This window comes from Condylostylus longicornis, unplaced genomic scaffold (assembly GCF_029603195.1).
Source record: "Condylostylus longicornis isolate FDR11 unplaced genomic scaffold, ASM2960319v2 ptg000027l, whole genome shotgun sequence".
Lineage (NCBI taxonomy): Eukaryota > Metazoa > Arthropoda > Insecta > Diptera > Dolichopodidae > Condylostylus > Condylostylus longicornis.
This window is the reverse complement of record NW_026577996.1, coordinates 3,689,843-3,717,799: the sequence shown is the minus strand read 5'-3', so window position 1 is coordinate 3,717,799 and position 27,957 is coordinate 3,689,843. Positions and strand designations below refer to the sequence as shown.

The 27,957-nt window shown below is 26.9% G+C and overlaps 1 protein-coding gene across 2 annotated transcripts in view; it reads left to right on the top strand.

Annotated features, from left to right (window-relative positions):
- Positions 1 to 10,627: 10,627 nt before the first annotated feature.
- LOC129607216 (rap guanine nucleotide exchange factor 4) overlaps positions 10,628 to 27,957 on the top strand; it is a 92,209-nt gene continuing 74,879 nt past the window's right edge. Inside the window, exons 1-2 of one of the 2 annotated variants that reach the window (XM_055518026.1) lie at positions 10,628 to 10,961; positions 21,534 to 23,381. In XM_055518026.1, the coding sequence (XP_055374001.1) occupies positions 23,347 to 23,381 (35 nt within the window). In that variant the 5' untranslated portion in view covers positions 10,628 to 10,961; positions 21,534 to 23,346. The remainder of the gene's footprint in view (positions 10,962 to 21,533; positions 23,382 to 27,957) is intronic. The other variant, XM_055518025.1, reaches the window with a different exon arrangement.

The following is a 27,957-nucleotide window of genomic DNA, read 5'->3' as shown; positions in this document are numbered from 1 at the left end:
GGACTCTCACCTGGTTCTTGCCCTTCCATATAATTTTCTTAAATCGCTTCTGGTCATAATCTCCGACGAGCTCCTTGGCTTGCCGCAGCCCCGGAAGACTTCTCCAGCGCTCCGACCGCCTTCTTTCTGATTTCTTCCTTAATTCCCAACGAATAGTATGTGGTCCAATTCCGCAGAAGGGCTCCGGCCCAAGAAGAGGTGTGTTTGCCCCCTTCCTTGCAAGCGCATCAGCGGCCTCATTTCCTTACACGCCCACATGACCCGGTACCCAACACAGTGTGACCCGGTTGCATCTGCCTAACTCATTGAGCTTCTCAAGACATTCCCATACTGCCGTGGAGGATACTGAAAACGAGTTCAGCGCTCCGATCGCAGCCCGGCTATCCGACATAATCATTATTTGCACCCTTTCCAGGCTGAACCGCACGCACATTTCAAAAATTTTCCTCGAAGCTGTACCTCCTTACCATGTCGTCCCGAGGCATTTACTGATGGTAAAAGCTATAAAATTCCGTTCATAAACATTTATTTATGAATTTACAATTTACAAGCGTATTACAATTTCATACTTGTCCAAGTCCGGGTAATTAAGCATAACGCAAAATAAAGTAGTAAAAACGTTCCAGAATACTATTCAGCCATGAATGACTTAGCGGACTGAATTTTGGTTTCCATTAATACTATATTTAAGAGGAAATATGTTCATACACCGTTCGCTGGCCGAAGATTGAAGGACGTTGCCGTATAATGTGTGACGTAAATGAATATGTGGCTGAAGTATGATTTATGGAAATCGAAAAAATTCCTGGTTTATGATGTCCGCAGAGAGTTCATCACGTTGTAACTATCAGGAAGCAATCAAAAATCATATTGTTTTTCATTGAACGACCTGGTAATCACGGACTGTAAATGATAATGATGTTCTACTAGTCACGGGGTAGTGGAAGCACAATACCCAACTAGTACTGTTTTGGCTGATTCATCGATCGATCATCCAGGTCAATCAACCAAGAAACAATTCAACGCTATTAAATTAAATAATTGAATAGCTTGTTCACTGGGAAGATGGTGCCAAGGATCTTATAGATTAATTTGACGTCCAAAACACGAGGTGTCTTGCTTACAGCCTCCACGAACCAACATTTCTGATGAGTTCACAGCAACTTTTCCAAGGCAATATCCCGAAACGACATACCCACCAGCGAACAAACAGATTGAATGATAGATGGCCACTTCATCTCCTTTTCCATTTTTTATTTTTATTATTTTTCAATATTTTTTTTATTTATATATCGTGTTGTTAATTTTTTTTTTGTTCCAACAATAAACCGACAAGGGAAAACAGAGAAAATACGTTTAACCATTTAGTATAAAATATAAACCGATTTATTAAAAAATTTGCAATGTACTTTTTATATTAATAGAAAAATTTTCTATATAATCATTGCAATAAAAGAAAATTTTCGTTTGAACTGTAAAATTCTTATTGCTTTTCAATATAAATCTTTAAAGAGAGCTATGTAATTCCTTTATTCGTATTTATTCAGGCTCCTATCATTGAAATTTTTTATAAAATGCACTTCTAATACATCCGTCCGGTTTTTAATAACTGAACAAATTTAAAATAATATTTAGTGCAATGAACATCTTCTATTAATGAAGTCAGCCATTGTTGGAAGGATTCAATAATATTGTTAAAATTTCCTTTTAGATGGCCGAATTTTATTTCAAAGACTTTTAACCTAATAAATACAAAAAAAATTAATCAAATTTATTTGTTTTTATTAACTTAATCTTTTATAGCAGTAATTAATTATTTTTTTTTAAAAAAAACTTGAGATTTGATTCTTATTTTTTTTTTAATTTTTATTGTATAAAATTAATTTTATTATATCAACAACAAATCTATCAAAATCATAAAAATTAAATAATTTAATTTTGATCTTTTACTCTTATGCGTTAACCGTCTTATATTTACCTGCCTATACAAGAATAGTCGCGCCGCGATAGCGGTTTGAAGCTTTGTTTTATTTCGCATCTTAACATCAATCAATATTTTAACAATTTTTTATTTTCTTCTTCTTATTTTTTTCGGCCGAATAACATTGAAAAACTGATCTGAAAAATTATTTCACGAAATTAATTGATTTGTAATTTTATACATCAAATCTGATTTGCGCTCATAAATCTTAAAATCTATTAAAATTTCGGATGAATTTTTTGGTTTTTGTTTTTTTTTTTTAAATTTTTAATTATTTTATTAAGTTTTTTAGTTTTTAATTTTTTATTGTATGAAAGTGTAATTTTTAATACCATGAATACACAATAGTTTTCGAATAAAACATGATTGAATGTGATTCTTAAAAATTTACACGCGATCGTAAAAAATGAATTTTTACGAAATTTATTGTTATCCTCAAATAATTTTAAATGAAAAGACTACCACTTTTTGTTTTATTTTTATTTTATTAAATATTTCACACCTTTAAAATTCGTTAAGATTTTCTGCTTTAAAAATTGTAATAAAAACATTTTCCAACACTTAAATTCAACTTAGTTGAATTGTAATTGAACTTAAATTAAACGCACTGTTAGTGAAAAAATAAATGTTTACATTTGTAGACAGCACTGTAATAGAACCCAGTGTAAACACAACTTCGTACTAACACATTTTTTTCAAAGTTATTTTTGCTTTCAAAGTGTAAACACTCAATTACATTTTGCTAAGGTAAAACAATTTTTTATATTGAAACTTTTGACACTGTACTAATAATATATTTAACATACTTTTAGGGGTACAAAAATATTTTGCAATTACAAAATAATTTGTTATCATTTTAGGTTTATGTTGTTAAATATCATTGTCGCTCATTAGAACGTTGTCGCGTTGCATAAGAAAATAGCTTGAAAATGCGTGTGTAGCATATCAAATGCAATAGAACGATACAATATTTCTTCTTTAAGAAATTGAAGAATCGGAAAATTATTAATAAATTTTTGGAAATGAACAGCAATTTTATTGTGACAACAAACGACAACAATATTAGTGTTAGAACTTAAAGACAATGGAAACTCGCTGCCCGAGTACAACAAGTTAAGATTTTTTTTAAGATCAAGAAGGATGACATGCCTTGCTTTGTCAACCAATAACTACCTACTCAGAAGTCTCCAATTTTTCGAGGATTCAGTAAAACAATCTGAAATTTCTTACAGGCTCCAATCCAGAGTTCATTGAATTCCACTTCTGTTAACCAAATATTCAGTGCTTTATTTAGGTATCTCCAGTTAGTATAATGTATTTAGTGTCCTTATTTTTCTCTATTATTCTTTTTGATTAATTGCGGTTAATGTTAGTGTAACAGGTATGAATGATTTAAAGTGTTAACTGATGCTGCATACTTGTAGATGAAATTAAGTTGCTACAAAATAAATGTAAAATTATTTTAAAATATTCTTATTACTGCTTGTATTGAAAATTATTGTTGAATTGCTTGTTGAAACTGCTACCCTTGAAAATTTGGAATTCATCTATTCTTTTAATTTTAGTTTCTCTTAATTGTTATTACATATATTTCCGGAAACTTTTCTTAAATTATAATTAATATTATTAATTATCTAATCTCTGTTTTACTCTAATGACATTCTAATGAAAAACGAAATGACATTCTAAATCAAAAAAAAAAAAAAAATTTATTCCCACAAAATCTCATTAGCGCACTCTTAATTGATTATTTATAAACTTTATACGCGAGTAATATTTTTTTGAAAATTTTCATTAAAACTATAGGTATAGGAAAGATTAGTAAAAAGGGGTAAAATAAATTTGATTTTAATTACCGAAAAAAATTAATTTTATATTTTTCTACTCTTTTATTCATTTGGACCACCATTTATGCGATTAACCCAAATTACTTTTCTCTTATTGTTCTTTCTCTAAAATTCTTGCATAAAATTTCAATTAACAAGAAAAATTATGACATAATCTCATTCATTTGATCACAATCGCCTCATCATTATCAATTTGAAATTTTTTAATCCTTTATTACTTCTTTAAGTTCTTTGTATTTTCTATAAAATGTATAACAAAAGCAGTTCATTCAACAAGAACTACAATAAATTAAAAATATTTTGTTAACACCAATTTTCAAAAGAATTTTTTCAATTAAATAAAAGAAGAAGATAGACAGAAGATGAATTACTTTAAAGTCTGATGTATACACCTATAATTTACTTATGTTCGTGAGTGCATATGTACCAGACCTCTTATATATCCAATTATGTCATTTCAAAAATTATAATACTCGTATAAGAAAGAAAAAAAGGAGAAGGTGGCCTATCACAAAACTAAATTAAATATTAAAAAAATCAACAACAGAAAAAATCACGGCAATAAACACCAGAAAATACAAAACAATACAATCGAATAAATTATGAAAATTAAAATTTTTTTTTCAAATTTATTATAATATATCAATAGTGGGTATATGAAAGCTGTCCGTCATTTAAGATGAAATCAAAAAAAAATTAAAAAATCTATCATATTGTCGGCCGCCACCGCTGCTTTTATTTAATTTTTTTAATATTCATTCGGTTAGTTTAATACTCGTACTCTAGATCAGATCAAAAGAGAGGTAATTTTAAAATTTATAAACGATCTCTGGTACTCTTGAAATAATTCAGTTTGCTCTTCATTCATCTTTTGTTTTCTCTTTGTTTTTTTTTTTGTTTTTTAATTCTATTATTTATTTTTGTTGTACATACGATATGAATATTAAAAAATTTCAGATTTATTAAGGTATTTTTGATATTTTTTTGAAATGGGTATACAGATTTAAAATGTAATGATTCTGTGATTTATGAAGGTATTTATCGCGCCCCATGCATATACGCATAAATTTCAATATCGTAGGTATATATATATGAGAAAATGTAAGTAAAGAGCGACAAAACAAAAAATAACATCAAAAAACAATTAAAGAATAGAAAAGAGAACATTGAATTAAACTGACAGAAGATCAAAAGGCCAGAAAAACAAAAACGTTCACTTTTTATGGGAAAAAAATTAATATTTTTATTATAAAAAGTTTGCATACTAATAAAAATAATTAAAAATATATCAAAAATCTGATGTGGCCGGCACATAAAGCATCGTAAAGTATATAACCATTGTTACTCTTGTTACTCTCTTTTCAAATATTAAGAACGCTAGGAAGCTTTTAGTTAAAGAAAACGCCTAGAAAAGTGGTAGTTTAAAATTAAATTTCGAGAAAATTCGTTAATTTCTTCTTGTTTTTCTTGTCTATATAGTAAAAGCCAAATTCCCGAGACCTTATATGTCCCATTAGAATTTCAATCCGTGTATGTCACGGATTGCAACTCAAATATAAATTTTTATTGAAATCGACCGGCAGGCTGAAAAAAACGACTGATCGACAGAGCCACGGACTGATAGAACGGCAGACCGGCAAACCGACCGATCGACAGACCGACAGATTGAAAGAGCAACAGGTCAGCGAAGCGGCATACCGTCAGAATGACATTTCTCTACAAATAGATTATTTTCGCTTCACTACCGCGGGGAATTACATTTCCGCCAAAAACTTGACTTCTAAAATTTGACGTAATGCGGACAGGTAATTATGTGACATTTATATTACAAATACTTCCGACTTTAATGAAAAGTATTAAGTTAGCCAATAATATAGTACATAAACAATAAGCTTTAGAAGAGCATGTCCCTAACTCGTGTTAATAATAGAATACTTTGTCTCATAAAATTATCCCCTTAGAACTATACTCCTCAAATTGAGATCCAGCGGTTTTACTAATTATCCTAAATTCTTTGCATGGGATTGTTATTTTTGAGGTTCGTATTAGTGCTAAAAACGATCTGATCATGAATCTTTCACTGTTTAATCAAAAAATTTTTAATTGATTTGATCGGCGACTCATAACAGAGTCAATAAAACAAGTCTGTATAAAAATAAACCTTGCATCTTCCGATTACAAGCAAATTTTCTTATATATTGCACTGCACCTCCTAAAACAATTAAAACTAAAGATCTCTTTAAAGAAATCGCATAAATCGTTCAATTTTTAACAACAAATTAAAAAAAAAAAAACCTAAAAATTTAAATGCGTGCACTTTTTAAAATTTATCAATTTAATATAAGGATAATCAAATTTAAAGTAATTTTTTAATTATGTGGTTAACAAAAAACAAAAAAAAATATTGCACTACACTTTCGGCCGGAAATTTTGTAACAGTTGTTTGAATTTTTATTAAAACTTGTTGAAAATGCACGTAACCAGAAACAAAAAAATATTTAATTCGAATTATTTTATAAGAACCAAGTATAACAAAAAAGAAAAATTTTTTTAAAAATAAAATTGCAAAAGAAATAAAGAGTCGGAAACATTTTAACTTAATTGATTTCAATAATTGATCACTTTGAGGTTTTTGGCGTGTGGATTAAACTGAATACGAGGATCAGTGTATAACACTTATACTAATACAGTCATGATTATTTCTTTTCTTTGGAAGCATATAAAAGAAATAACGTAAATTTTTTTCTTTTTTATCTCAACCAACTGACATCAACTGATTATGTAACTTGTTTGTGTCCAGAATTCAAAAATATTTTATTCGAGTGAAACACAAATTTTTATACTTTATTCGTATATTTTATTCAAAAATTCCTTTGTTATATTAAAAGTTGTCATATTATTGTGATCAGTCTTTCATCATTACTGATTGATTTTGAACTCAGTTTGTACCCGTATTTATCCCCCTTTTAAACTCTATTTGAGAATTTGCATAAGATAAGCTACTTTCATTTCAATTGTAAAAGTAAAAAATTGTGGTGGCGCTATTATCACCTTTTGCACGGCCCTTTTTAATCGAAGTCAACACTAACATATTGGAATTTTGATCAATCGAGATTAGATATTGGCTGCAATATTAAAATAAAACTTATTTAATTTACTGATCACTTTTTTTTGGTCGAAAAGCTTTAAAATATTCAAAAAAATTATGCAGGTTATTCCAATCAACACTATAAAAGTATAATGTACGTTGTATCACCACTTAAATTTAAAATTAGAGATAAAATCATGAGACAATGAATCCAGCTTTCGATTTACACCCAAAATCAACATGACTAAATTTACCATTTACCAATTAAAATTATATAGAATAAACCCGATTCCTGAATCAAACAAAGAATTGGTTGAATAAAATTCAAATTTTGCAAAATATTTTTAAAGGAGGAAGTAAGTTTTCTTGTTACAAGTACAAATTTTCTGTTATTCAAAAGATGTCACTAAGCCATTTTTTTTTTCTAAACGAAAAATTATTAAATAACAAAACTATTTCTATCCACAAATAGATGGCGGAATTTTATTTCAACCAAAAAACTAATTTCAAAATTTTATCATAGGTGGCAGCTCTAATGTTAAAATTAAATTATAGTTATTTTTTAAATCAAGTTAAATTTATTTCCTACTCAAACCAATTTTGCTATTCTAGACAAAATCCAATTAAACGATATTTTATGTTCAAACCAAATACATATATTTATTCGTAAAATATATTTATTCAAATAGTAATTTTGATAATTGAATATTAGAAAAAAATTGCACTAAATGAAAATACCGCAGCTATATTTTCAATTTTTACCATTATTTTTTCTATAGCCTTTTGCATATAATTGGGAGAAGTTATTTTTTTAAAAATGGAAGAGAATATTGAAATTTTAACATAAAAATGAATGATTGATTGAATTTAAAAACTTACTATGTATTCAAATTTATCGGAAAGAATATGTTAATAATATTTTTTACTTCTCTTGCTCTTAATTCTATAGGATTAATTCTATAAGGGGTCTTAGTTACACTAGAAACAAACTATTCAAAATTTAAAGTTTTATTAATTTTTAATGTTTATGGGCACAGGATGTAGTATGAAATAATGTAATATGAGGCTTCACACAAAATAGTGTCAATCATACTGCAAAGTCGCCTTATAACACTTGGAAACAAAACTGAAATTTTTTTGCGAACTGACCTTCAATAACTTCTGCATTTTCACAATATATGAAACTTCAAATCTCCTACTTTAATAAGTAATCATTAGAGAGCAAATATAAAAGTTTAAAGAAACCAACACCACAAGAGAAATATTACCATATTGTATAGTACAGCCATACATAAACAATAACAAAAAGTATTTTATCATACGTACATTTTAAACTTTTATGCAAAAACGATAGTCACTGATAACGGTAAAATATATATAGTTTATTGTTATATGGCACAACACTATAACTATGCAAAATAATATTCTGATAATAATAAGTACACAGACGCATTTAATAGTGTATAGTCTCAGGAACTATCACGGTAATATTAATTTTTGTTGTTGTTGTTTTATTGTAATAGCAGTAACAAACAAAACAACACTCTATTCAACAAGATGCTTTAAAAATTTATTTGCACATGCGTAAAAATTGCTCACAACAATTTGTTGTTCTTATAGTTCACAGCAATAATAACAATGTTTTTTTTTTTTTTGTTTTGGTTTTTTGTGTTCTTAATTTTCATTGCAAAAGCTTTTCAGTGGAGTTTCAAAATGAATACAAACAAAGAAAAATTTCCTAAACAAAATGACGTGTTTAAGCATAAAAAAACTTCCTAAACTTTCCAAGGTAATTTTTAAATGTGTAAAGAAGCGTGTATGCTGCAGTATTTCTTATTAAGAATGCTCTTACAATAATAACTTCATTTTATCTCTTTTTTACTCTCTCTCTCTTTCTCTCTCTTGCTCTTAATAGAATTGCAAGATAATCCTATTCAGCCAACAGTGTGCTCTATAAAATGAATAAGACCATGACATTGCAATTACTTTTCCCCTATTTGAATACAGTTATTGAGTTTAACGAATTACAACGGTTTATTTTATCCAAACTTTTTGAATTATTAATAATCTGCGAAATGTAATTTTTAATCTGAAAGAGTTCCCATACGAACAGCGAGAAAAAATGATAAGAAGAAAAGTCAAAAATTCAAAAAACATTTGGCAGCTACTCGAAGCAAAAAAAAATTGGAAAATCCAGTTAAAACTAGAGTACTTGTAGTATTACAGGTCCTTACGACAAAGCCCCTTGATACCACCTGATTAACGTACTTTATTTACAAGAATATTTGCTTAATTGCGATTCTTTTAAACAAAAAACTTAATATTTGAATCACTTTTTTTAATTAGAACTTAAAATACACTTACATTTAGTAAACTAAATAATTTTCAGCATTTTCTTTTAAAAATTTTTCCTCTCTCTGTATCCAACCTGTAAATCGTACAAATGTTATATGCATCAGTCCTCTCAATTTTTTTTTTAATTAAACAGAGAGTATGTAAACAAAGTACAACTAATGAATAATGATATTGAATCAGTACCTATGTATATGGCATTCCAAAATATCACGCCTGGACACAGAGAGAAGAAAGAGAGTGTACACCTCGTTAAAAAAAGGGTTTTATTTATGATAAAATTTCGGCACATTTTATCAAAAAAAACCCTTTTAAATAAAACCAAGAAGTTTCATATATTTACTCAACATAAAAAAAAAATTTAAAAAAATTTTTTTATGTTAACTTAACAGAAAAAACTTAACGAGAGATACAACCATAAAGCTTATTGAAAAATGAGAGACAAGAAATCAATGTCCATAATCAAAATTTCGTTGCAATGAATACAGGGATGGTTATTCTCTTAAGTCTCATTGTACTCAATCAAGAAAATACAAAATAACTTTTTGTACTAAAATGAAAATAAAATTATGTTAGCGTCAATTTTAGTAGGCAAAGAAATCTAACATAAAACATACTAGCTCGAGAAATAATCAATTTGCACAATATAAGTGTCAAATTTAACATAAATAAAAACAGATGACAGTTTACGTCATATTATTACTGAAAATAATTTATAAGGTAAATTATTATTTTGAACGGCAACGGCGGACGATTTCCGTTTTGTTAACCCAGAACAATAGTGGAACGGCAAAATTAATGGTTTTTTTTTTACATATAATATTACACACACAATATGGAAACAGATAATGTGAACAAAAACCGTCAGCGATAAAATAAGAACTTAGGCCATTTTACCGTCGGAGGCTAAATTTGCGGCGGCGGTAATTTCGTTTGATTCTGGGCAGTCCGTGGAGTTTCAGAATTTCACCGTGGAAAATCAATCTTGTTCTGTATTCAACTTGAAAAAGTACCGTATACAATAATAATTTTACAAACTTACTCTTATATACAGTGCACCATCACTGACACCCGAATCTAATGTATATATATATATATAATATTACTTTGGCAATAATAATTATTTTAATATGACGAAAAAAGTAACACAAAAAAAAATAAAGAAGAAAATGTTGACTGAAAATGAGAGATAAAAATAATAATGAGTACACACATTTAAACAAAGGTATTTTTGTTTTAATTTTTTGTTATTGTCAAAATGAAAAGGTAGTACTGTAGTTGTAGTAGTAGTTAGTAGAATATTATAAAAATTTGTTATCCTTTCCATTTGAATTTAGTTTTCCAGTGACCGTCGTGATCTTCTTTTTGCTCGTAACGGATAAAAAAAAAAAAAAAAAACAAAAAAAAAATTATTAATTAAAATTAAGATAAAAAGAATTTTTTTTTTTTATTTTATAAAATTTTTCACCGTCCGATTATTTTTTGTCTCGAACTTTCGTTATTGTTCTTTTTTTTTTTATTCTGAAACAAAAACTCAAAAAAAATACAAAAACAAAAAAAATTGAAACCATCGAAATTTTTGAAATTTTTATTTTTGTGTATAATAATATTTAAAATATTCATACATACATACATTTATATGAAAAAGAAAAAAAAAATCAAAAATAAAAAAAAATTAAAATCAACAGCAAAAGTGAGTAATTTATTGTTTTTTTTTTTTTTTGATAAAATAAAGTGTAAACCTACCACCACCAACCTACCTTCACCGACCTACGAAAAAAAAAAATGTATAACCGAATTTAATTAAACCTTAAGTTCATTTTTCATCTCTTTAATATATTATCTATTATACACCATATGTACATATTATATCTGTTATACATATATTAATGTTATACATATATTCCTTCTCTATATAGAGTGTGCAATTTTTTTATGCAACTACATATTCTATGTTTAAGTACATTTTTGTTATATACACATATGTAGGATTATAACAGATATATAATACATGTGTATAACAATATTATAAATAAAATAACTGTGTGTACTTAAATGTATTGAAACAAAATGCCGTTGTATAAAAAAAATATATTTTTATTAAGTTATTATACGCCTATTATATTTTTACCTACATATATTGTTGCTTGAATATTTAACGAAGTTTAACTAGTTTTTTGTTTGGTTAACCATGTGTTGATGAGAAAAATTAAAGTTTATAACTAATATTAATAAGTCAAAAATATATTGTGTGTAGAAGAGACTCTCAAGTTCATTCAGTTTTAAAGCTCACACACAAAACGACACAAAAAAAAATATAAACAAAAAAAAAAACCGAAACAGAAAAAGAAATGCAAGAAAATATTTTCTTTTATACAAATAAAGTGTAGTAATGTACATACATACATACATGTGAATTTTAATTTAAACAAATAATGTAAATAAATAATATTGTATATGTTTAAGTATATCTAATAGAGAGACCTATATATAGAGAAAAATTTTAAGAACAAGTTTAGAATATAATTAAAATTCTTTGGTGAATAATATTAAAATTAAAAATCAAAAAGTCGATCAATTGTCATCGCATGCGACACAAAATTTTCAAAATAAATATTATTTTATACTCTTATACTTACATAATGTATAAATACCTTAAATACATGCAAGTAGGTAGGTATACCTACATTTATTACTAGCATATAAGAATAAAACAAAGAAAAAAACCTCATTTTATTTCTATATAAAGTTGAAGAATGCTTGCTGTAATTATCGCTTTTATTTTCTCTTTAGTTTTTCACTATATTGTAATTATACATCACGCAATTTTCGCAAGAAGAATGATATAAGTCACAAAGAACGAGATTTCTAAGTTAAATATATTAGGGAATTAAAGATTTCTTAATTTATTTACTAAAAAATAGTTTCGTAATCAACAGTGCAATACTAGCGGGAAAAAAATAGAATTGAAATTTTAGTACGAAAATTTGTCTTTAGAAGACACCTACTTACGGCTTAAAATTGCATATTATTCCGCGTCCAATACAAACCCTACTTGCAATAGTATGAAGCAATATTGTTGCATAGATATTCAACATAATTCTAACTGGATATGCAAGAGATAACGAACTAAATAAGACTCAATTTGAAAGAAAATCATACTACGCATGCGGGCGGCGCTAGCTTAAATTTCCAGTTCCAGTTTATAGGGTAATACTTATTTTCAACAAAATTGTCAGAACATTTTGATAATTTTTAAAGCAAAACTTTTTACAATATTTGAAAACTCTTAAGAAAATTCCAGTTAATTGTAAAATTTGAATTACCCAAAATTTCTTAAACGCATGAAAGTGAAATCTAATATTCTTGAGTTATGTCGTTATTTTTCCCAGTGGGCGACATACATATGTGTATAGGACATACCTTTCAACTTGCTTTTAATATTATTTGAAGTTATTAATGTTCTTTAGCACTTAATTAAGTTTTTCATATAAATATATTGCATTTGTGTATGTATGTATGTATTTGTATATGAAAACTATATGAATTTGACAGAAATATAATTAAATTAATCAAGAAAAAAATTATTAATGATTTTGATAATAATTAGAAATTATATTGTGTTATAAACATTTATTAAAGTTTTGTGATTGAAAGATTCATTCTGCCTATTTATAGGAACATTAAAATTTCAAATCATACATACATATTTGTATATTTGTAGCAGCCACTGAAGGTATAATTGTATAAATTCAAATTAATAGTTTTGAAGAATTCAAATAAAGTATAAAATATTTCAATTTTATGTTAATTGGACTTAGACGGTTTTGTCTTATGGTTACAAATACATAAATGTTCAATATTGTGTAATAAACGTATAATAATTTATTATTACTATTATACCATAAGTATTTTACACTTATGTTAACATCTATATTTTACATAAGAGTATATGTATGTGTTCAGACAATGTTTGAATAAGCTAATAATAATTAATACACTTATGCATGCCAATTCAAATGTGTTGTAAATTGAAAAATAAAAAATTAAGTACTTATTCTTCAAGTATTTGAGTAAGTTTAGTTTTTGTTTACATATTTAATTGCAAAGACAATATTTATTTAAAAATAAATATGAATACATAAAAAGTGTAAACAAATTTTTAAAATTTCATAACTAAAATATAGGATGTGTCTTCGCATATTTTGACATTCGAATAAATTCATAAACTTACTAGTACAATTTTGATTACTCATTTGATTACTAATTTGAATAAATCTTACATATAATATTAGTACCTATACACTAACATATAAATTTGATCAAATATAAATTATGCACTTATTACAAGTGTGTGATTACAAGAATTAAAGCAAATATCTATTAAACTTTAACGCATACCTTTACAAAAAAATAACCATATTTTAATGATTTTATTTAGAAACCGAAAAAAAGAACAAAAGTACCTTTATTTATTTCTTAATTTAGTTAAAAGCCCTAAAATTAATTAATTAATCAGTGAGTGCGGTAAGGTGAATAAACGTATGTACATATTTACATAAATTATGCCTACATGTATATGTATGTTTGTGTTTATTTAGACGCGTATATCCTAATTATTTTTCTGTTTTATAATCAGATTTTTGTATTAGATAATCTTAAAGTCTCATCAAAATATTTTGTTAAGGTTTTCAAGTAAATAAAAAAAAATTATGCAAATTTAGAACTTATTTTGGAAGGATACTTCTCAATGACGATTAAATGAAAATTCAAGTACACTGGCACACACTTAGAAAGGGAGTTTCGTGAGCTTCAAAATGAGTATGCAAAGGTGACGCTATCTGTCATATATTCTGAATTATCAAAGAAAATTGCAGAAAATGAGGAATCAACTCAAGGCCTCAATTGTAGCTCGGAGAAGAAACTTGGTGAAATTTGGGCTTTTTGCCAAAAGGCAAAATTTCCCCACGTGCTTTCTGTTCGTCTGTAGGCATTCTGTAGAACATTTCCATCGCACCAGCAGTTCCATAGGGTGTATATGACATATGTCATAAACCGTTTGAAATAATATTTCTATAATGATAAAATAGAAAAAACATTTTTGTTACATGCCGCTGCATTTTATTTGAAAAAGACTAATAAGTGAACCCGCATAGTCTTTTAAAAGCGTAAATTTTGTTTTTGCTTTATTTATTTTTCAAAAATGTCACATTCATACTGTTAAGGTCAACTAAAGGGCAAACCAAAAAAAAAGTTCATTGATTCATTTGTTTTCCACGAAATTTGTAAATAAATATTTTTTAGAGAGCTATTCGTCTCTTTCGGCGCTTAATTTATAAAAAAACGAAAATTCGTTTGTATGTACACGTACATACTTGTTTTATGAAATGTACTTAAGTAGAAAAACAATTTACAAAATAGTAATTGGAATCAAGTTTCTATTTTCGTACTTTCATCTAGAAAAATATGTTAATTCATTGGTTTTAATCAAAATAGGTAACTGTAATATAACCTGCTATTAGAATTTTATACCCAAATTAATTGAGATTTGTATACAGTATAATATTAAGTTTATTATGCCGTTTATAACACCACAACATAATTCATAATAGGAGTTGGAAACCATTCACCTTTTATTCGTTAATACAAAGACACTTTTTAAATGGTTCTCAACTTACATTCTGACAGTATACCGACTGTTCTGTGTCACAATTGTTTTGGGGAGGGATTCCTAAGTATTCGATTCCTCAACATCCATTGAGGAAATCTCCAGCATCATACGTAGAACAGGAGCACTGAAGTGGAAGCATGGGAGCGTGAAGGGGGCTGCAATAAATCGCCAATGGCTACGATGGTCCGGGTAGAAACCTACATTTATACCTTTATTCGGTTTCCTTTGAAGAAATTTAAAAAAAATCGACTATTTGCATTCTATTTAAAAGTGTTTATAACACCAGAAAGCTTTAAAAAAAAGAAACACTGCTTTATATGGAAATAATCTTGCATATAGGGATGAAAGCCAAACTTTAATATTAAAAAATTCGCATTCGTAAGTCAAATATAAAATATAAAGCCATTTACTTTGAAAAAATTAAGCCAACTACTTATTAGAAAATTCAGATTTAATTATTAAATATTTTAACTGATTAGAGAATTTAATTTCTAGATCTTACATCTTCTTAAATGGACGTTCGTTAGATGTTTAGATAGCAAGTAACTTTGAATTTTCGGAGTATAATGATTAGTTAGTTATGTTAGCACATTATACTCGAATGCACGCGTTCTATCATAGTATTGTTTTGAACATTCGCCGTAGGTGGCCGGTTTAAATTAAATAGCAATTGTGAAATATAATTGTAAAACTTCAAACTAAATTTAAATTCACAATATTAAAGTAATTTTTTAATTTTTTAAAAATTTTTAAAATTTTTTACAGAAGAAATTTTTAAATATAATCAAGAGAAGGAAGTCCAATTGTATACCAATAAAACAAATTTTTTTAAAGGCATGTGCCTATCTATAGACCACAGTCATATACTTTTTCTGATTTCGCTTAATTTTAGTCTTTTTTTTAATTCATTAAATATTTTGGGTATTTTGAGAGTAGTTTAGTCATTTTTATTTGTTTTGATAATTCTCCGGAAATTAAAATTCTGAAATATTCAATAACAGGAAATTTAAAATATTGTACTTTGCCTATGTATTTTATACAAACATTAAATATATAATTGCTATGCTTATATATGTATATAAATATGTGGTTATTATATACAATTCGAAGGACGTTTTAAAAGGATATGTGAATTTTATATAAACATGTTTGTATATTTGACAAAATTGATATTAATATTTTAAAAAAAAAAATTATTGATTTACTAAATTAATTTTTACAAATCCATTAGGGTTATTTAACCGTGAAAATTAAGCGTTTTCTTCATAATTCCATTTGTTAAGAACATTATTGACTTTAATGGGCCCTCGTTTTATTTTTAAATTGAATAAAATTAATTGTTTTGAAAATTTTTTTGGATATTTATTTTATAGACAAATTACAAAAATTTCGTGCAGTTAAGCCCTAAGAAACTCTATAAGAGCTATACCAATTCTTTACTGACTCTTAAATTTCCAAAAAATTTTCGGAAACTTGTGCTACAAAATTAAATGAAGAGCAAAATTTTTGTACTCTACCATCTTTCACGAGACTTAAGTTGACTTATTTTCAGGAATACAAAATTATAGCTGCTGACCAAAATATATTATAGATTAGTTAAGATTTAGGTGTCCGATACTTTCCTTTAGTGAACATACTAAATTATCACGTTATGTGTAGTATATATGACGTTTACTTTCAGACTAAAGAACAAAACTTCTTTGAATAAGGAAACCTGGAAAAGATTTTAAAAACAAAAAATTTTCATACCTAATTTTATAATCTCGAATGCGAAGCATAGACGCTTCATGTTCAAAGAAATTGCAATCAAACTGATTAAATGCCAATACTCACTTAATATTTACTTAAGGATGAAAAATCTGTTGTAGAAAAAGTTTTTTTTTATTATACAAAATAGTTTTATAATATTCGTACTCATTATTTTGTAAATTTTTCTAATACGTGATTTGAATTTTGATTTTATTTAAATGTTAAACACACACTTGGAAAACATAATCAACCTAATTTTCAATGCGATTTGTTAAAAACAAAAAAAAATATTTTTTATACTTTATCTTATTCTGTAAATGAATTTCTAATTTAATCATAATTAAATTTTATTATTATTTAGTTGAGATATGAGATATCAAAGATATTTTGCCGTAATTTTTCTTAAAATAAAACGAAATTTTTCCTTTAAAGAAGAAGATTATAGCATTGTCAATAAAAAATACAAAAAGTTTATTACGTTTTTTAGTGATGACAATGACATTAGGAAATAGGTTATCAAATCAAAATTTTTAAATATATTCCAACTTGAAATTTTTAAAAATATTCCTACCGACTCAGTTTGTTTAATGGCGCCAGATGGAAGAGAATCTCAAGCGCCTGCGTATATTGGTGGAGCACAATACCCCACAAATGCATACCATTGCCATTCTTTGAATTTTGCTTATCAATTTTAAGCTCACAGCTGTACGGAGCACTGGCCACCACACCAGAACAACGTACGTTAGAACCGGCCTCAGCACTGCGGTATATAGCCAATAAGCCATTCTTAGTATCAGACCACACCTCTTACCAATGTCCTTTTTATATGAGTAAAGCGCAATAGTTGCCTCCCTTACTCTTTCCATAGTGGTGGACCTCAAGTTCAACTTCAAATCAAGAACTAGTCCAAGGAACCTAGCCTCCTTGCTAACGTGTAAGCGGATTCTGTTGAGTTTTGTTGTAGCTGTGGTTGGTATCTTGTATCTCCTGCTGAAAGTAACTAGTTCCGTCTTTTGTGGGTGCTTGTGATAGTCAAACCGCAGTTGGCAGCCCATCCAGAAACGAGGCATAGGGCCTTCGCATGAGCCCAGTCATCAGAGTAAGCTACCACCTTTTAGCCTCCTCCAGGCATAAAAGTAATTGATTATTCATCAGGTTCCAGAGAAGAAGAGAAGGTATACCTCCTTCCGGGGTTCCCCTGCCAACGGAGCGCTCAATGTATGAGTCCCCAAAACTAACGCTGATGGTTCTGCCTGATAGCATGTTGCCTATAAGAGCGCTCAGAAAGCCATGAACTGAGAGCCCCGACAGCGCCCGAGCAATAGCCCGCGGCTCGACATTCTTGAATGCACCCTCAGTATCCAGGAAGGTAGCCATTGTATACTCTCTGCAGTCTAGAGATTTTTCAATAAAGTTTACCAAAGAGTGGAGGGCCGTTTTCATTGACCTCCCGTTACGGTACGCATATTGTGCTGGAGATATAAACCTAGCATTAAGGTTACTCCTTATGTATACGTCTATCAACTTTTCCAATATCTTTAATAGAAATGATGTTAAACTGATAGGTCTAAGATCCTTTGCGTAACTGTGAGAATTTCTGCTAGTCTTGGGATTGAAGACCACCCTAGCAACATTCCATGTTTTTGGAATGTAAATTAAGTCTACACAGCACTCATAGATGATCTTAAGCCAAGGAAGGATGACGGAAGTCATCCTTCAGCGTAGAAAACAATAATAAATAGTAAAACTACTGCACAATATTAAAATATATGCACTATGCACAAAACAATGAAAATTCAATCCTTGAAGACTTTCATGGATATTATTTTAACGGTATTATAATAACAAAAAAACAAACAGAATTTCAACGGTCCAACACAATGAAAGTTATAAAAGTCATAAAGTAGAATTGAAGTAAGGGAAAAATAATTTTTTAAATTTATTTTCCACCATGAACTTCATAAATAAAACTTAGGATACGTTAAGGATTATTAAGAGTTTGTATTTTGGTATTTTAATTTGTGTTTTTTTTTTATCTTAATTTTAATTGTGTTTTTCATATTCGAAATTTTTAAAATGTTAACCACATTTTAGTGATATTTTTTTATTTTTAGTGATATTTTTTTATATTAATTATTTTTAGTTTGTTGTTACTTGAACAGCTGAATGTGTTCCTTTTTAGTGTACGTAAAATTCCTACCAACCGCAACCATAGCAATTAAAGCAATTATAAGAAGAAGTGCTTGCACACATATGATTCTATTTTCTAACATTTTCTTTAATTAAAATAAATTAGAGTAAACCACAAAAGAAAACATTTTTTAAGGAACATACCCAATATTTTCCGAATTTATGCTAAATAGAAATTTTCTTGCTAATAAATTATCTAAAATTTCCCAATGTAAGAACTTAGTTTTGGGACGGCAGTATTTGATTTCACAGAAACCATAAAAACATAATATGAAATAGGATAAGAATTCGAAGTGAAATATTTTTTGAATTTCGAAGAAAAATCTGGCTTGATCGTGTTACCTTTAAGTACAGGTCAGTACAGTTCATTTAGGAACTATAATCAACTACTTCTTATTCTTACCAGCATTTTCGATTAAATGGGATGCAGAAATTCTGTTTTATTTCTTTTGCATAAGTCTAGGAGAAATAGCAAAGCAACAAAATCCAACTCACATCACGAATTTTCTAAATTTTTACCTATATGACGAAATTTATAAAACATTTTAAAGATATTATTAAAACTGTTATACGCAATTTAGATTCGTTTAAAACAAAAAATATCTAAATTCAGACTCTTTAATAAAAATTTAATAATTTTTTTCAATCTTTTCTTATCAGTGCAAAACAACATTAAACTCGGAAACACTTGAGTCATTACATAGCAGTTTCATTTAACAAGCAATTGAGTTTTAAATATTTTAACCCATTAACGCCCATGTGTATAAAATTTCCAATCCAAAATATGCAAAATAATTTTTCTTGTTAATAAATTTCTTGGAAAATGTACCTACTCTGTACTGTACATATATATATATATAAATTCAAAAAATTTTCATTGTGCATATAGGGGGGAAATTACCATTTTTCGAAGAAAAAAGTCTAGCAGTTTATCATATTTTTTCAATGGGTACCCTAAATATGTCATGAAGTGTATGAACAAATTTTTATGGAATTCTATAGGAATCCTATATATGAATTTGGTCCATGGGGTCCATAAGGAATATTTTAAATTTTTTCCAAGTAAAATATCCTGTGGCTTCATAATTTGCAACAATTGTTCTTCTATTTCGTACAAATAACTATGATAACTAGATATTTGAAATAAGTATTAAATGAAATTGAATGCAATATTTTGATCTTGCTGTGATTAAGTAAACAGCTTTGTTATTTGACCTTACTGAGAAGCTAATTTAGAATTAGAGAAGCACGTTTCATTATTTTTATTTAATTTTAATCAAACAACTCTTTTTTTTTCAACTCTTTTCAAATACACATAATTTTTTTTTTTTTTAATATCTCAAAAGTTAATTTAAAAGTTAACCATAGAATTTTTCCATTATTTGTTCTCGTTAATTTTTTTTTTATACGTATGTACCGTTGTACCCCCTACTTGAGAAACTAATTTATATGTACAATTGTAAATATACTCACCACATCCTTATATTGTATGTATGTTTTTTTTTTATAAAAATGTATATGTATGGATGGTGTATTTTACTATAAGTTGTTGAGCTAAAATTTATTTTCAGTTCCTTTTGATCCCCTTTTTTTTCTCTCTAATACTGCACAAAATAAACTTTAGAAACTTTTTGGTATCTTTAAGGAAATAAAGCAAAAGTATAACTATGTGATGAAAACTCCTATTCCGTGTTTTCTATAAAAATCAAACCACATTTATGGGGCCTGAAAAAAGCAATATAAGAAAAAATAAATCCTTAGTGACATTTTGTGAAAAAGAGAAAAAGTTATACAAACAAAATAAAAAACCCTAAATAATATTTATTTTATACTTTCCTTTATTTATATATATGTATGTATGTATGTATATTCGAAAATAAATGTTAAATTAAAATACAATTTTAGTATTTTCAAATATCTACAACAAGTACCTCCAAGGAATTTAGGAATATTTCGTATGGAAAAGTTGAAACTTTTAAAATTTCTTTGTAATAAAAATTGCTATACAAAATTGTTATACAAAGAACAGTTTTTAAAATTTCTTTTAGAAATTAAGGTCATCTTGCATTTTAAACATTTAATTTAGTTGATTGAACATAAACATTTTCTTCTCCTACTTCAAATGCGTGGATAACTCAATTAAAAAAGTTAAATTGTTCTATTTGACAATGAATTTTAGATGAGTAAGCAAAAGATCTTTTTCACTTGCCTTGTGCAGAGAAATTAATTCAACTGAGCTATAAGCAAGAGTGAATGAAGGCCGAAGCCGGTTTTATAATTTTTTTTTTTGGCCACCATACTTTTAGTGGTTGAGTAGGTGTGGACTAAGTAGTTCTAACGAAAATCGCGGCAAATTTTCGCTTAAATTGCTCCCACAAATTTTCTTTTTAAATGAAGAGGTCGTTTCGTTATCAACTCCCGCGAGAACATATACCATATAATACAAATCATTTTCAAAATGTCAATACCTTCTGTTGATTTCCCGATAAATAAACGAACAATATTGATTAAAATTTAATTTTTATTTTATTTTTTATACAATTTGAGTTGAAAAGAACACATATCAAATTTAATTAATTATTTAAAAACTTTATTATATTTTTAAAGTAGAAATATACTTAAATATATTTATTTTTATTCAATTTTTTCTTTTAGGTACAATCATACCAAAAACGGTAATTCACATGAAAAAACATCATGGTTAAAACAAACAAAGTATAAAAAATAACAAAAAATAAAACAAAACTACAAAAATTTTATTCAAAAAAAAGAAGTACAGAACTTTATAAAAATTTATATTTTCAACGACATCTATTGATATTTAAGTAAATTATAATAATAAAAAAATTAATAAATAAATAAAAAAAAATTTAAAGAAATTTTCAAAAGAAAGGTGAAAGGGTTAGAAAAAATTATACAAAATAATAAGCAATAAATTATATAAAAAAAATAATAAATAAAATAAATAATTTTAAGATTAAATCAACTGGAAAAGTGAATAAAAAAAATATTTAACCCTATTCGGTTAACAGCTGAAATACGGAACCCAAAAAACAAAAAAACGAATTCAGCAATAAATGTAAATTTTTTTAAATTAAAAACTATCAACTACATTATACTTACTTCATTTCAACTACTTTTACTCCAATGCACTATGTTAACACTAATATTATTAAAAAATTAAGAGAAAATCTTTAATTTTTCTCCTAATGTAATTTATGAAAGGACCAAAAAGAAAACGTTCGTTCCATTTACAAATGCTATCGAAAGAAAAATTTTTGTATATAATTTCTAATATTAATAATTATTTTCAATTTAATTAATTCTATTTAATCAAATTTAGTTAATTGTACTGAATAGAAATTAAGAATTCAAAAACAAAAAGACATAAATTTAGAAAATAACGGTTTTTCCAGTTTTTATGTTCAAATTCAGAAATGGTAACACCAAAAATATAAGATTAAGAAAAAAATTAGATTATAATAAAAAAAACAACAACTTTTAAAAAATAATAAAAATATAATTTTAAAATATAATTAAATAACCAATTTTTATAAAAGCATATAATCGCTTTGAATTAAAATTTTATCATTTAAAAGCAAAAAAATAACTGTATTAATTCTTTCATTTGATAAAAATCTGAAATTTTTATAAAAAATCACAAAAAAAAAAACGAAATAAAACTTTGGATGCTCAAAAGTACATTAAAATTTAAAAACAAAGAAATTTAATAATAACGGCATCACACCAACAATCAATGACAATCATAAACAAAAATATAACAACAACCGATAGAGAGAGAGAGAGAGGTAAACCCAAGAGAGACTTTTAATTTTATTAGTTTGAAAGTTTGTTTTTAAAAGATACGAACATTGATGCAAATTATTAATAAAATACGGAAATACATAAATATTTATATATATATAAGATTGTATGCAGAGAAATTATAGAGAGAAACGTCAAAATTATAAATTATTTATGGTAGTTGCTGATATCGGAGTAGCTATATTTGAATTCAAGAGAGAAATTTCAAAAAGAAACTTACACTCATATTTTTTTACTTTAAAATTTTCTTTAAATTTTCAACTTATTTTGCAAATTGAAATGTACAAAATATAAAAAATATAGAAAATTAATGAAAAATAATTCGTAAAAACTATTATTATGTATGAATGCGCGCAATTAAAGCAATTATAAACCAATGAACATACATACGAAATAAATCAAAAATAAACGGAAATAAATGAATAACTGTTTAACCTTAATCAAGGTTATTTTTAAAATTACTCAATTGTGTCAGCATAAATGTATAATGTTATGTTCGGGAGGCATCATTTATAAACGAATCTATATTTATTATAACATTATCACAAGTTTAATTTAAAAATAGACACCAACCCAAACATATAATATTAATATACGTAATAAATAAAATTAAAATATAAAAATATTATTTTACGTCATCGTCATGGCTATGGAATGGGTTACAGCTATTGATAAGAGGTAAATGGAACTATTTTTATATTATAAAGAAATTTATTTTAAAATTGTAATTTATAGGTTATAATTTTTATTTTTAATTATTTATAAAAAGATACAATTATGGTTATCAAATTATTTTTCTCTCATTTTTCTTTTAATTTTTATAAAATTACACACACACTGCCTTATTTATTCTAAATATAAAGATTATTGATTCCTTTTTAAATAAGTATAGAAAAATTTATTAATCAAATTTAAAAAAAAAAAAAGGAACTGAAATGGATTCCTTTCATTAAAAAAGAAGATTTATTTTATAGAAGCCATTCAAATTTTAGGATCACAAAACATGTTTAAGTTAATGGTCATAAAAATAATTCGGATCAAAATTAAATTATCGTCGTGTATGGTGGGAATGTAAAATAAATCCTTTTTTATGATTCTTATTCTTCTTATTATGATTCTGAATTTTAGATATTGAAATTTAGAAATTTTTGTTACAGATTTTAAGGCGAATACTTGAGCTTTTACACTTTCTGCGACCAGTTGTGTTTGAAATTTCTCTAGAAATTAAACAAATCCTTCAAGTTTATACCTCAATCAATAGATTCAAATAAAACTCTCATATCCAATCTATTCTGTATGGTCTATACATGCTATACATTAGATCTTGTCATTTGCACATTCATATTTAATGAGCATCCATAGCGTTCGATTTTGTTGGCATGAAAGTCGAACGTTCGGTTTTACAAAACGTACGAAATTGACAATCAAATTTAGGCAGATTACTAAAATAAAAAAAAGTTTGATCATTTAAAGTATCCAAACTTTACAGCAAACTTTTCTAGTCACCAAAAAATTTGTAGATGCATAAGTTTATTGGCGATCAATTTTACAATATCGAACACAATATTTGGTATCTTTTAAAGCCAAACATTTTATAATGACTTTATACCCTTGAACAGCATTTTCAAAAGTTTCTTAAAAAATCACCAAACTTTTTTCTTTTATTGAACAAAATGCTCTTCTTAAACGCAAAATTTATTTTTATTTTTAATTTATACCTCACTGATGCCTGTCCTATAGATAACTTCCTTTGATTCCATTCTCCCTTGATCCCGGAAAGATAACAAACTTCAAAAAACAAAACTTGATATAAAAACTTGTAACCACATGTAAAACAATGGAATGATTATTTTTTGATTACTATTGAAAAACGTGCAGTGGTTCCAGCAGACGCCAAATGAACATCAAATTTACTATCCCATTCTTAAATATTACAGATGCTGTGCTAATAAAATATCTTATGATATTTATGAAAATGGATAGAGCAGTTCATAATATTGTAGGCGTTTGTATATTTGCGATTATGTAAATACTATTTAAATGAAGAAAAATTCATATATAGCCTAGCTATTTCATTTTTACATAAAATTCATATTGATAATCATGAATATTATATTGCATATTTTATAGTTACTTCTTAATGTATAAAGGGTGTTTTTGAAATAAGTGATCACAATAGAAAATAGTTTATATATAGAATGAATTCGAAAATAAGATTGCTACTGTTCGGACATTTTCATGAGTGGACCAGATAATTCTGAATTTTTATTGTTGTTACTCTCACTCTACTATACAAATTAAGCAGGATACTTGCCATTACATTTATGAATCACTTTTGAAAATTTTAGGAGCTTACTTGCACACCTGTTTGTTGAAATATACTTGACTTATTCGACAATATTTGATTCACTTAATTCAGAATATTAATTTTGGCACATTCAAGTTTTTAAACGTCTAAATCGTAAAATATAAATTTCTGACATAAATAATGTATAAGATTTATTGTTGCCACATTCATTGATTCAAACTGAATGTAATCACATATGTGTGCATATATAAATATTCATTATTTTCAATAATAATGTTAATAAACTTTTCTAAATTAACTCATTTATATAGATCAAAGGGAATGAAAATTAAGAAAGTATGTAGTCAATTATCGTCATATCTTTTTTATGAGTAAAGTTTTTATCGGAAAATTACTGTACTTGATTGTAATTGCACATTTATATGTATTATACATTATTATTGTAATATTTACATATATGTGTATGTACTATGTATACGATGTGGCTCTTAAAAAATATGCATATAAAATAAGGTAGATGTATGTATGTAGAAGAATTGAAGAAAAGAGAAACGATTATTTCCTTGAGTATTTTTAATGAGTATTTTACTGTATATTTTATTATATGATAAAATTACATAATGGTTGTAAAGTTCAAGGATATTAAAGGAAATAGAAGTTAATATAAATGCGTGTATAAAAGAAATTAGAAAAGGATAAAAATTGTTTCCAGGAAAAATGAAAATTGTTACGGAATTTACGGAAGTGGTTAACATATCAAGATTCGTTTCGCAAAAATTTATTTTTTTTTTTTCATATTCTCTTAAATATTACATAATAATATGGAATTATGCATATATAGTCTAAGTAATCTTCGGATACATACATTACCTTTGCACCTTATTATAAAGTATGAATTTTGTAAATTAATCCATGAGGTTTTTTTAATGTATTTTGATTGATTCTAGGAATTACAAATGATTTTACACAAAAAATTATAAAGAACCAAAAACAGTACCAGAATCTATTATGTCTTTCTTCTTACTCTTTAATATCTGAAGCGTTTTATTATTTAGTCACATGTAAGATTATTTCCACAATATTTTACTTGCTTTATAAAAATATTTTCAAACTAAACTCAAATTATATGATTAGAGCTCTTTAATGTGGTTATTAGAACAAAAATTCAAGTTTCCCAAAAGTATTCTAAAAGGGAGTAATAGAAACATCCATAAAATGTTAATCTCAAAGAATCCTTTTAAAAGAAGAAAAATCATAATTCTTAAATTTTTTTTTCCACATTTTCTTTTTAAAAAAAAAATGTGATTGTAAATATTTTGTTTCTCTGTCTATTCTTTTTCGATTACGTAAAAAAAAATTTTTAAATTTTTACCCAATTTCGAATAGAAATTTTATATTTTAAACTTATTTCTCTACAACAAGATATTGTGCTGTCTACCCTACCGCTTTTTTAAGTAGAACAAAATTTTCAACTTCACGTTTAGCGTATGATAATGAAATATGGTAAGTTGGGGAATTGCTTTTAATATTATAAGTTGTCGAATGCAAAAATTTTATAAGGAATGTTTGGTTAGGTTAGATTGGCTACACGCTTCCCCTACGTCGGATCCCTCCTTGTCCCCTCCACTAAAACTAGCCTGAATTAACTAGAAACCAACCGATTCTCCTGACATTTACATTCGCTAAGTCCGTAGCATCACTGAAAGAAGTAAGACCCAAGAAATTTATGTCTGAAGTTCGCTAAGGCCAAACTTAGGCACCGAATGTGGGTAACCGTTTTCCTCTCCTGGTCGTCGCAGCAGTTCCTACAATGTTCGTTTATGGGGCGGTTCCCCCTCGTCTTCACGCCAATCAGGCCGTGTCTGGTTAAAGCTCCTATTACACTCTCGATACTCCCTCTTCGAAGAGATATTAGATCCCTTGTGCAGATCAAGTCTAACTTTGACCTCAACTTTCTTGTCGCGTTCCAAGTTATTTCATTTGCCTATTTGAGGTTGATCCAGTCAAAAGCAGAAGTAAGAATTTCAAAATATTTCAAAATTTCTACATTTAACGAAACGAAAAAAAAAGTGTGCGCTTATAGTCAGATTTGAATTTGGAGTTGAGATTAGAGATTGAGATTAGAGTCAAAATGAGATTCAAAGCCAGAGACAAAATTAAAGAGAGAGTCAAATCCAGAGTTGGAAATAGAGTTAGAATAAGAATCACCCCTACCCGAAGTCAAAACTGAGGCTCAAATTGAGAGGGATAAAAAAAATAAAGTCGTATTCGGAATCGCAAAACTTTGATAATGACTCCGTAGATCAATGTATGCTTTAAATATCTCCGCGAATAGCCAAATATGTAATATACGAAATCAATAGAACAATCGGAACAATTCTTTTCAATCGAAATCCCTTTATCTTATTAAATTTTTTAATAAATGTACGAGTACTATTATAATGTACAAATGTACTACAATCTTGTCAACTTTTAAAATATGAGCTCTCATTATCCATCATTAATAAATGAAAAATGAAAAATGTGCTTCTTTTTTTGGAAACAATTACTTGACATTAAATTTATTTTATATATGCACATACACACATATACAAATGTATGTATGCACAGTGTACATACATTAGGAAAACTAAAACACTCTCTTTACTTTTTAATTTAATCTTTTTTTTTGCTTTTAAATAAGGATGTGGAAAAAATAAATGTAAATAAAATAAAACCATTAAACACCTTTAAAAATCGATAACAAAATTGATTTAGAAGGATATAAAAATTAAAGAACAAGCAAAAGAGGCAAAAAACGGAAGAAAGCGTAAAAATAAAACAAACAAAATCGTTACATTTATCTTGTATCATTATTTTTTTTTCTATATAGACCTTTCCTTTTTTTAAGGATATTTTCACGTAGATAATTTTTATTTCAACATTTTTTCTTCCTCCTTTTTGTCT